Raw genomic sequence first — 11396 nt, forward strand, 5'->3', positions numbered from 1 at the left:
CTGAATATACTCGAGACCAATCCGTAAATACATGTATAACGAAATAAAATTTAACAAGCAAAATTTATTGATGAGTTTAAGTTTGAGCAAAACTTTTCACTGAAACAATGTTGGTGATGAGTAAATTATGGCGGTGAGATACTTTGATGTGACTCTATCAACAGAACGAGATAGACCGTCACAATCCCTCAAACCGATCACCAAACCCCCTTTGTGAAACAGTACGCGCTGATCTTCATCTTTATGCCTCGGCGACCGTGCGGTTAGAACCAAAAGCAAATCACTGCGTCACCAAATAGCTATGGCCTTTGGACTCGTGTCATGCTTGCTGCATCACTCGACTGAACAAAGCACCTGCGTGGCGCTGAGGCATAGCTCAACACCTCCCCATCAGCCGCGTCTACCCTACTACGTGTCAAGTTGTCCTATCTCTGCATGCCCTCACTCTCCATAGAAACAGTAGTAATACAGCTCTATATAAAGGCATGCATGTGAAGTAGCAGAATCGTAACAGCTTATCTTCGACGTGAAGTACTTAGAAAGCAAGCAGTGTTTGTGAGAAGTGAGAAGTAGCTTAGCAATTTCGAAAAGAGTGAGTAAGAGAATGGCATCGGAGCAGGAAAGAAGGGATCCACAGAAGAGACAAGAGCTGGACGCGAAAGCAAGGCAGGGAGAGACTGTTGTTCCTGGTGGAACTGGTGGCAAGAGCCTTGAAGCTCAAGAACACCTGGCTGAAGGTACAATATAACATTTACACTGTGTTTGTTTTCTGTTTGTGAATTTTCATGGAAATGAGCTCTGATTTGGGATAATGTTGTGTTTATGGGATGGTGGTGGTGGTTAAGGGCGCCAGCGTGGAGGCGAGACCAGGAAGGAGCAGCTGGGACATGAAGGGTACCAGGAGATTGGTCACCGCGGAGGCGAGAGCAGGAGGGAGCAGATAGGTCATGAAGGGTATCATGAGATGGGGAAGAAAGGAGGATTGAGCACCAAGGACAAGTCTGGAGGAGAGCGTGCTGCTGAGGAAGGGATCCCAATTGACGAGTCCAACTACAAAACTAGGACTCCTTGATGTGTGTTCAAAGCTCATGGCGGCTTCTGACTAGGCTTTTGTTTTGTGTCTTCTTTTCTGCGTGTCCTGTAACGTAGAGTTGTAGAAATGGTTCCCAGTGTCTTCGTAGAGTTGTAGAAATGGTTCCCAGTGTCTACTTGGTGCTTCTGTTCATGCTTCTTGTTCAAGTTTGTAGATGCAGTCGTGTCTTATTAGTCTTAAGAGAAGCACCTAAGTGGGTGACTTCTTGTTGTAAGTGGGTTTTTATTTCCAGTGTTGACTTTGTTTAAACATCCTTCCAAGTTCCGCAGTGAATGCATTTCTTCTTCTTAATTTCTTGTTAACATTAAAGCTATAATCCCGAGGTACCGAGTATCTCAGATCTCTACAAGTATAGTAAACAATTTCATGTTCTGCACTCCAATCAATTAACTTAGCCAATCTGTGGAAGTTTCACTGCCAATTCTAATATCACCTTGTTTCATTAGGAAGAACAGAACAGTTATCGCTCCTTTAGTACGTAAAGTGAATACTGGAAAACCATGGTAAATATAAACTGTCGTTCCAGTGAAACAAAGTCGAAGTATGAGGAGCACTTTATTAAAATAACGGAGGCAGAGTAATTGGGAAATATAGCAGGTTTCTTCTTTCGCAACGGTTTTTAGTTGCTGATTGAAATCACAAGTACCATATATACAACAAAAACTTCCTATTGTGACACTGAGTAAAGAAAAAAACTAGCGGAAAAATATATTGCTTTAACGCAAAACTTCCTTTCAACGAGGCAAGACATACATGAGCACTAGCTGTTCTATCCGACTGGCAGAGTTGTGCATTTGGTGGTGCGTTGTTTACTTTCTTTTCTTTCTCTCTCTTTCCAAAGCGCCATGTCTGTTTGAAATATCAATGACTGGTTGCTAAAGCTGTTACCAGAAGACCAAGAACAAGAAATGGCTGCGCACTGGCCTGAAATATACAAACAGCAGATTTGAACTTGTGGAGAGTGACATCAAAATGGGGTCACATTATGTTAAATAAGACCACTCTGAGAAAGCCGTGTGATCTATAGAAGCTCATATCATGAGACGGGCCTGAAGGGCACATGTTATAGGTAATAGAGACTAAATGCTGGTCCATCTTCTTAGGCTATAATGTTCGAAAGCTGAGTTTAAATTTATGTTTAGATTCAAAATAATCTGTTGGACTATGAAAGAACATTTATTATGGAACACAAAGGGTATCTATAGAAAAAGGAGCATTTTGATTAAGCAAGTGAAACCCATCGTATTGGGAATAATGTAATCCCCGTATTGATGTCATTAGCACGAAACCTTGTTAACCGAAGTGCAATGAAAAAATCAAATTTATTATTTTATATTCATAAATCTGTGGAATAGAGAAATGAAAGAATACCTGATATTTAACATCATACTTGACAGGGTCTTTGAGAAAATACTTGAACTGCAGAGTATAAAATTTGGTATAAGCAAGCAGTTAAACTGAATGGTACCTAAAACTATTGATCATCAATATCTACCATTCTACACTAAGATCATGATACAAACCTTTAAAAAGTAAGTATAAATAAAATTGGTATTACACCTTTCTCATTTGATTGAATCAACATTTTTCCTTTCTATGATTTACCTGGAAAAAGACTTGGGGAGCTATCAAAGCAACTAGAGTTAATGCATAGTATGGTTTACCAGCCCCTAGCAGATAACCTGCAATCATCAACAGATGGCCCAATGAGGCAGACTCATAAAATTAACTATGCAAACCATCAAGGGATAACAAGTTATCCTAAAACAAAACTGTTAAAGACAATCAATATTCTCCATTGAACAGCTTATCTACAGCTTGATATGGCTATAATTGTTCATCAGTTTTGATATTGTTGTTAATGTAGTTTTATTGCTTCATGTAACTGTCAATACATACTGCTATATAATGTACAGAATATAAAAGCACAGATTAATAAGAATCAATTTCTACATGGTAATAATACACAAGTCCAAGAATCACAAAAACTAACTTCAACATTTCTAATCTCTTTACAAATCAATATGACATACCAGCAATCGATAGCTGAGTTATGTCGATGGCACCCACGCAAATCCATTTTGCAGTTTCAGAACCAAAAGCTACGGGAAGTGACTGCAAACAGCATCACCACATGTAATGTCACATCATCCGGCATCTAAGTTGTTTACAGTACTGTAATATAGAATATAACAGACCTGAAGTCCCAGTGCTCTATCTCCTTCAACACTTTTGAAGTCATTTACAATAGCAATCCCCAACTGAAATATTCCCAACAAGAAATATATTATGTTACTTGGATCAGATTATGTAATTGTAAGCACATGTTAAGATACTTCTTTCAGTAACATACTCCGGCAATGCTGTACAGGAGTGTGAGGACAATTATGTCAGGTGTAAGGGTTCCAAATAATGCCTGACCAGCCCACCTAGCAATAGGAGATTGATTGGAACAAAATTTGTCACCAAACACAGTAGATGTCCAAACCAGCTTCTATCAGTTAACCAAACTACAAGAATATAATGGTGATAATTCATGATTATCAAGAAAACTGGGACTATTACACCAGTAAAAGTTACAGGGCCTAATAATCGCCCCTTCAAGGATTCCTATCCATTGAATGAACAGGGATGATAACCATGCAATTCAATTTCTTGAGTGACTGATTATTTTATAAATTTCAAGCAAAATATAGGAAATGCTAATCATTTTGGCATCTTATTTACAAAAGGACCTCTAAACAAATCACCACTAACATCTGTATGAATCATGTTAATTCTAAGTAGTTACTAAAGAATACTATGTATAGGATATGATACCATGGCAAAGAGATATAACTTGCTCCAAGCGCAAAATTTCCAATCCATCCATTTTGTTTAAGCTGCAACAGATCAGGAAGCTTTGTCAGGGCTTAAGCAAAGTCTCTTCTCGAACATCAAAGCACTTTGGTAATTAAATGCAGGAAAGAAAGAAAAGAATTAAAAGAAGGCACTACCTTTAGAGGTGGAGCAGAGTAAATGTACGATAGCAAGGATCCACCCAGAGCAAGGTAAAAGACTATTGGGAAATCATGTCCTGCCTAAAAAGGAGACCATTTCATCATCGAAATCCATCCAAATATATTTACAAGGGTGAACAAGAGCCAGTCCACCATTTACATTACTTACCCACACATCCAATATACCAGCCGAGACAAGACCTCCTAAAAGCAGTACCCAGATTTGAGTAATAACCTGAGGGAATTCAGGAAGGAAAAAACAAGAAAGAACAAGATAAGAAAATTCAGTCACTGCCCTGGTTATCCATACATAGTTCAGTGAGTTACATCGTTACCTCATTCTCAGATATTGCCCCCGAGGGAATTGGACGATATGGCTCATTGATTGCATCAATCTCTCGGTCATACCAATCATTTAGTGTCTAAAGAAATGACCAGGGAGCTATTAGAGTATGAATCTCAATCAATCAGAAGCAAAACTTAAACTTTTCACCTCTAGACAGTGTACCTGTGTGTAGCCAGTGAGAAAAGGGCCAGACATTGACATACAAAGTATAGATTTGGCAACATCCTCCAAATTCCAATGAAAATTTCCTGCAACATGGAAAAACGGCCTCAAACATTATTTATGGACCAAGGGAAGAAATGTTGTAAGTATTACTAGAATTCCATCATTACTTCTTTCAGTAAATAATAGATGGCACCCTATAAAAGCATTTAATCACTCACATACCATATACTAGCATAGATGCTCTGACTAATTATTTTGAAGTGGCAGTTCTCATTGTTAATGTCAAAGGATCCAGAAATCCAAATAAATGACCACACTAAGTAGGAAAAAAAAAAGTATTCTGGCAGGTGTGGTCTTTAAGAATGAACAGATTAACCTTATTGTTGTGGTCCGTAAGATATTTTAGTGTTAACTGACCAAACCAAAGACAATTTCATCAATGAAAGTCAGAGAGTGAATAGTATATTAAGGATTAGCAGCATATGCACCTGTAATGTGACACTATTACTGCAAAAAACTCAAGAGATTTGGAAAGACCAATTGAACAGGTGGGAGACAGGAATACTGTTTTGCATGGGAAGTTGTTTGTACAAGACTTCAGTAGCTAGATAAACAATTGCCACACAGGAAACCAACATTATAAGATAGCTAGAAATTATTAAATGAAAGGCCCTCAGGACATGCAAAGAGCGTACCGGAGGCAGCAGCTCCGCAAACTACTCCCCATACCAAAGGAGGCCAAGTAACAGGCTTGGTCAGCTGAAGACGAATCTTCCATTTATTCTGTACAGCAAAAATCACAGTCTCAAGTCAACTCTCATCCCATACGACTATAACTTAATCTCCACTTCAAGAAGCATTTCAACAAATCCTCATGTCCATCAAAACAGTTTGCATTGTATAAAATATCAATCAAGTTAAATCATTTCCAGCTCAACGAAACTTAAGCTTCTAGCTTTCATGTAAAAGTTACATAACTAGTCAGCATTGATAACTTACAGTTTCTTGAGAAGCTCCTTTGATTCCAAGAAGCTGATTAAAGCTCGAACCACCGCTCGCCGGTGCCTTATCCGGTGCCGCCTGAGATTTGATTTCTGAAAACAACACACATAGAAACCTTATCAATCCACAAAACCTTTCACTACAATCCACTTCCATTTCATCAAATAAAAAAAAAAAAAAGTAAAAATAGATAGAAGCTCAGTATGATAATACACCTTCATTCGTATCAGTCTCTGCAGCCCTAACTGTAAATCTCCTCCCTGAAAAATTCACCAACTCTTTTCAGCGTAACGACAAATAGATGATATCAAAGTCAATTGCTAAATCGCACTGAAAACTAACTAAGATTCGAAAGATTGAGCATGATGCTTCTCTATTTCAAACAATGCTTTCTGGAACTTAAATTTTTATTGAGTAAAACAAACGGAGTAGTAAAGGAGTGAGTGAGAGAGAGAGAGAGAGAGAGAGAGAGAGAGAGAAACTCACTGGAAAACGAAACGGAAATCGGCGCCAAAACGGAGTGAGTACGAACTCGGCTGGCGTTAGGGTTCGAAAATCTAGCGGAAGGCACCGTATTGAGTACGGACGCCATTGATAGATGCTGCAGAGACCTGAACTTGCCGAAGAGAGAGAGCTCACTGTGCGCGGAGTAGCCGATAACTCTACCAGTCTACCTGTGATTAATATTTGAAGAAGGAAAGAGAAAGTATATGGTGTAATGTGTTGTATGGCTTTAAGCTGTACTCGCTTACGTGGCGACGGATGAGTGGGGTCGTTGACTGAGTCGATCCTCGGACAAGTACTTTGACGAACTTTGTAACAGCAGTAATGAGTGACAACCAAGAGTTTAAGAATCCTTGAGCTACGTGCCAAGAGCTTTTGTCTGCCACACCTTGTATTCGGCATGTTTATGAGGCTTGTCTACCACACTTTGTATTTGGCATCTCAATCTTGTCTGCCATGCTTTTTGGCTTCTCTATGCTTGTACTCTAGTTTAAATACCTGTTCACTCTTGTAATCAAATACAACAATCAATTCAAGCAATTCCATTTCTCTTCATGGTATCAGAGCTACTGCTTAACAGCTCTTGATCCTTTGATCTCCAAAACCTTCCCTGGGTGTATGGAGTAATTTTTCTCCATGCACCCACGGGTCTAAAATCTATTGCAGCCTTTTCTGAATTCTTCTCCTCACTAGTTCAATTTCTGATTCAAGTCTGCTTACCTCTTTTCCCTTGATATGTTATTCTAGGCTTCTAGCACCATCATGGCAGAAGCATCATGTTTCAATTCCCCACCCAATCCCAACAACCCTTCTCCTCATATCTTCATCAACTTCTTCTGCTGATTGCAGCATCTATGACCCTTCTTCTTAGTTCAATCTCCGATGAACCATGTCGGAGCAGCCAACTTGCTATAACAAGCTGTCTCCCTTTCCTTTCTTGCACTTCAATCCCAGCTCTATCCCGTCGTCTGCAGATTTGAGGGGCCCTTTGGGTTCGTGCCTCTGCGGTACAGTGGATTTACTCTTCTCTCAAAATTCAACCTGTTGCACACTACTTCTTCAATCTCTCTCCAACTTCAACTTCAACTTCGTATCTGCTTCTTTGTTTCCTCTTCACGCGGTTCTGAGTTTCCCTCATCAATCATTGTCCAGCAATTTCATATAGACTCTATTCTACCTCGCTTGAATATCTTATTCTCTCCCTCTCTCTTTTGCTTTTACTTTGTTTAATCGTTCTTCACTCCTTTTTTTCTTCTCCCCCCATCTTCCCAATTGTCTGCCATCACCAGGCCAAAGCAAATACATCAAGACAAAGAGTCTTGTCTGCCACATCCTCCCTTTTCCTTTGTTTACAATTTCTTTTTTGCATGCTTGTACACTCCCTCTTTTTCTTGTCTGGTGTATCACGTTCTCTCTTGCTTTTATGTTGTTTTTAAGTCTTTCTTTTCTTCCTCTTGCATTTGTTTTGCTTTGTACAAGCCTTTTCCTCACTTTGCATGTGCTTGGAAAATAGATATCTTGCTTCACAACTCTCGGTGAACTCTGTCACCTATTTGGATTCTTCTCATTCCCCTTATTCTAGATTTCTAGTTTCATTCTCTTCCTCACTATTTACTCTTATTTCCAATTCACACAGTTTCGAACTGTTTTTTATTCACTCTTCGTCATCTACATTCCAAACTTCTCTTGTAATAGCTTCTCCCCTCATCGTTTTGAACACTGAAATTTCAAGGTCAAATTCCCGCACTGTAGCTTGCCCATTCTCATTGAGCTCACATTTCCTTTTTTATAATCTCCATTCCGTGACCCGCATATTTGAGGGACCCTTTCGGTTCGTGCGTCTACGGTGCACACTGGCAACTCATCTGCTTACTGCCAATCTTCCCCTCCACTACTTCTTGGGTCTGGAAGTCCATGCTTGCCCACTCTCTCTCCTTTTCTTGTCCAGCCGGTGCATGATGTTCCTCCCTTTCTTCTATGTTGTTTTTGTTTCTCTTCCCTGCTTTTGCTTTTGCTTTATTCAAGTCTCTTCCTCACTTTGCTTTGTTCTTACCTTCTCGTCCCTTGACAGTAGTCTGTTTATCTCAGTCCACCTCTATCATATCTCCTCTGCAGCAAACTTTGTTCAGATATTTCACAAGAGTCTTACGGAGCATACTTATCAACTAAGTTCCAATCTGATAGCTCGATTACCGACCTTCAGCTTGCGGGGGCGTAACAGCAGTAATGAGTGACAACCAAGAGTTTAAGAATCCTTGAGCTACGTGCCAAGAGCTTTTGTCTGCCACACCTTGTATTCGGCATGTTTATGAGGCTTGTCTACCACACTTTGTATTTGGCATCTCAATCTTGTCTGCCATGCTTTTTGGCTTCTCTATGCTTGTACTCTAGTTTAAATACCTGTTCACTCTTGTAATCAAATACAACAATCAATTCAAGCAATTCCATTTCTCTTCACTTTGACTCTCTGTCATGCCCAGAGCAGTAAATACTGGATTGTTGCGTGATTAGGGTTTAATCGATGTGGGTTAAGGTTGCTATATGAGGCTTTAACACGATCAAGGAAGCTTTGGATTTTAGTCTAGTTTGATCTTAAAGCATAAGGAAATAGCTACTAAGCGACTTTGAATGAAAGTAATGTTGATGATTGTTAATTAAGATATCTTAACGGAATAGTAAAAGAAAAAAATTGAAAGTGTCGTCATGTTTGGTTTGGGAAATGGCTTTGGTGGAATGTAATTACATACCCAATAATAATAAATGACTCTTATAATTACATTGTTCATAGGATGGGAACTAGGTGGGAAGTAATTTCAATATGATTCTAATGTTTCGATTATGCCAAGTAAATCCGAAATTGTTTAATTTTAACTCTTTTTTTTTTAGAATGAAATTAACACTCTCAAGTTTGCAATTCACATTCATTCTTTCCTCTTTTAGAATGGACATTCACACTCCTAATTTTTGTCTTTTTTTTGAAATGGGGCTGGTGCGGCTGCCCTCAAGCCTTGATTAATGAAATTGCAGAATACAAGGGGGGGACATAGAGCCTGAACCCCAAATTACAATAAGCATAAGAAGAACATCTTGAAATAATACCAAGATTCTCCACAAAATCTATGTATTCTAACAAGCACCAATTAGCAAAGAGTGCACGAATGGCTACTCCATTTGCTTTGACATAGCGGTGACATACCGGAAAGATAACTCTATCACGAAGAAGCATCATTAAAAATAGCACAGCTTTCCCACTATGTTGCCGCATGGAAATAAATCCGGCGACACTCAATTTCATCCTGCCACTAGGAGGTTGCGTCCATTTGATCAAGCAAATAGCTCGCCGCCCCTTTAGGCCAGTCAAGGCACACAGAGTGTGCATACCGGGACAAAGCCCATTTCGCCCTAACCAAGGGTGGTAGGGATTTATTTTCGGCATAGAGCCGTAGCATGCTATAAGTAAATAATAATTAAGCAAAACAAAAAATATAATATGGTCAAAGCCCAGACCAACAAGATGGTCAAAGCCCAGACCCGATGTTCAAACGGCCCAAGCCGAGATCGGATGCAGAACTGACAGATTGCCGGCGCCTCCCCTGTCGACCATCCACCTGCAGCCGCGCCGACATCCACCGTCCGACCAGCCACCCCACCCTTCCAGAGATCAGAGTCAGAACATCCCACCCCATGACCGATCCGATCTGAATAGATCGAGTCCACTCGATCTGATCTGCCACCAGAGAATTGCAGCGACGCGACCGCCCGGTCACCACCCACAGGAGATCTCCGACCCCGCCACACCGCCGCAAAACATTCGCACTCCTTCCTATGGTCAGGCGACCCCGACCCCGACACCCAACCATCCACCCGCCGCAGCCCTTTGCCATTAAATCTTCCAGCAGCCAACGTTGCCACTCTGCAACCATCTTTCCGACTGGACCATGTAAACCAGGCCACACGGACCCTTCTAGCCCGTCCGACGACGCCGCCGCGAGGGCGTGCCGTCGGACCGAGCATACAATTCCACGGAAGACTCGCCACCTAGGGTTTTTGGAGAGAGCTCAATTGCCCACTAAGTGGCCTTATGGTTTTTGTCTTTACAAAAACACAAAATTTAAGATACTAGAAAATGAAACATAGGTTTCATCTCTAAATGCTCTCTCCAAACCCTCGACTCCCCGTTCTTGGGGTTCTCCAATGGCTGCCAATGCCGGCCTCCTCTCTCAGGGGAGTTCTTCTCTCCATATTTCATGGCCTTTCAGCCCTCCAAAGCCATCTCTTTTTGGCAAACTCCCAACCACATCAATCTCTCCAGCAGATTGAATAGATCGACCCAAGTCTCCGTTTTTCTCAAGAGAAATCTCGGACGAAAACTGAACTATGGTGTTGGGGCAGTATGGCCTTCCAGTGTCTGATTGTTGGGATGGATATTTCAGGTCGGGCCAGGCCACGACTAGGGCGGCTCAAGGATGTGTGGTCGAAATTGAGATTACTGAGCAGATCCAAGGAGCTGCTAGGGTGATGGGATACTATGCTCTTTGATCCGCGGTGGTCGGATTTATGGCGAAGTCACTAAGGCACATGATGTTGGCGTTCACGGCAACAACGACGGCGTAAAGATATCAAAACACGGTGGCTTGGGCTTTGAGTTTGAGGGTTCGACATCAGGCCGGCCGGCAGCCTGTAAGTGCGGCGGCGATGGTTATGGGTGCAGGAGAAGGACGACGGGATTTGAGTTGGGTGCCCATATCACTTCCAAGGCCCAATGTGCGGCCCAAATCTATTGGGTGGCCCAACTCATGTCCAAGACCCAGATTAGTTGGAACACTTTGGGCGTCCAAGTTTTTTTTGGATACTTCTTGTATTTGGGCCTATTTGTGGACCAAACTCATGGACTCTAATCTTTAGGGTTTCATATTTGGGATCCCAGAGGGTTATTTCGAACTACATATGTGTTTGTCACCTATGGTACTAGCGAATCTTCTGGAGCAGTACTGAAGGAAGATTCAAGCTATTCTGTAATGGCAGAGCATGGAGTGTTCAACGAATTGACCTATTTCTATGTACCACTGTGGGTACTACCACATCTTCTTGTTCTATCTGTATATAGCAGCGGAAGGGTATGTAACGGCCATTCTGGCTTGAGGCTAGCACAAATTTCTCTTGTTTGGATTATGCTCCAGAGAGTGTTATAGATATGTTACGATATGATTGTAATCAACTCTATTGAGTTCTAATCTATAAAGTTATTTCCTTGATTAAAAAAAAAAAATGAAACATAGAGTATTAA

General features: G+C 41.0%; 2 protein-coding genes across 2 annotated transcripts; one reads left to right on the top strand and one right to left on the bottom strand.

Annotated features, from left to right (window-relative positions):
- Positions 1 to 256: 256 nt before the first annotated feature.
- LOC112192972 (carrot ABA-induced in somatic embryos 3) lies at positions 257 to 1305 on the top strand. The gene is made up of 2 exons (XM_024332939.2): positions 257 to 737; positions 846 to 1305. The coding sequence occupies exons 1-2, from the start codon at positions 605 to 607 to the stop codon at positions 1070 to 1072; spliced, it is 360 nt and encodes a 119-aa protein (XP_024188707.1). The 5' UTR covers positions 257 to 604; the 3' UTR covers positions 1073 to 1305.
- A 314-nt stretch (positions 1306 to 1619) lies between these two features.
- Positions 1620 to 6278, bottom strand: LOC112192971 (chlorophyll synthase, chloroplastic). Its single transcript, XM_024332938.2, has 15 exons — positions 6092 to 6278; positions 5821 to 5865; positions 5603 to 5697; positions 5299 to 5386; positions 4601 to 4686; positions 4428 to 4514; positions 4262 to 4327; positions 4090 to 4173; positions 3914 to 3975; positions 3447 to 3522; positions 3292 to 3354; positions 3127 to 3208; positions 2699 to 2775; positions 2465 to 2512; positions 1620 to 2017 (listed from the first exon to the last, which is right to left on the bottom strand). Exons 1-15 carry the CDS (start codon positions 6195 to 6197, stop codon positions 1955 to 1957), a joined length of 1128 nt encoding a protein of 375 aa, XP_024188706.1. The 5' UTR covers positions 6198 to 6278; the 3' UTR covers positions 1620 to 1954.
- Positions 6279 to 11396: the final 5118 nt, after the last annotated feature.

Source organism: Rosa chinensis, chromosome 3, assembly GCF_002994745.2.
Source record: "Rosa chinensis cultivar Old Blush chromosome 3, RchiOBHm-V2, whole genome shotgun sequence".
Lineage (NCBI taxonomy): Eukaryota > Viridiplantae > Streptophyta > Magnoliopsida > Rosales > Rosaceae > Rosa > Rosa chinensis.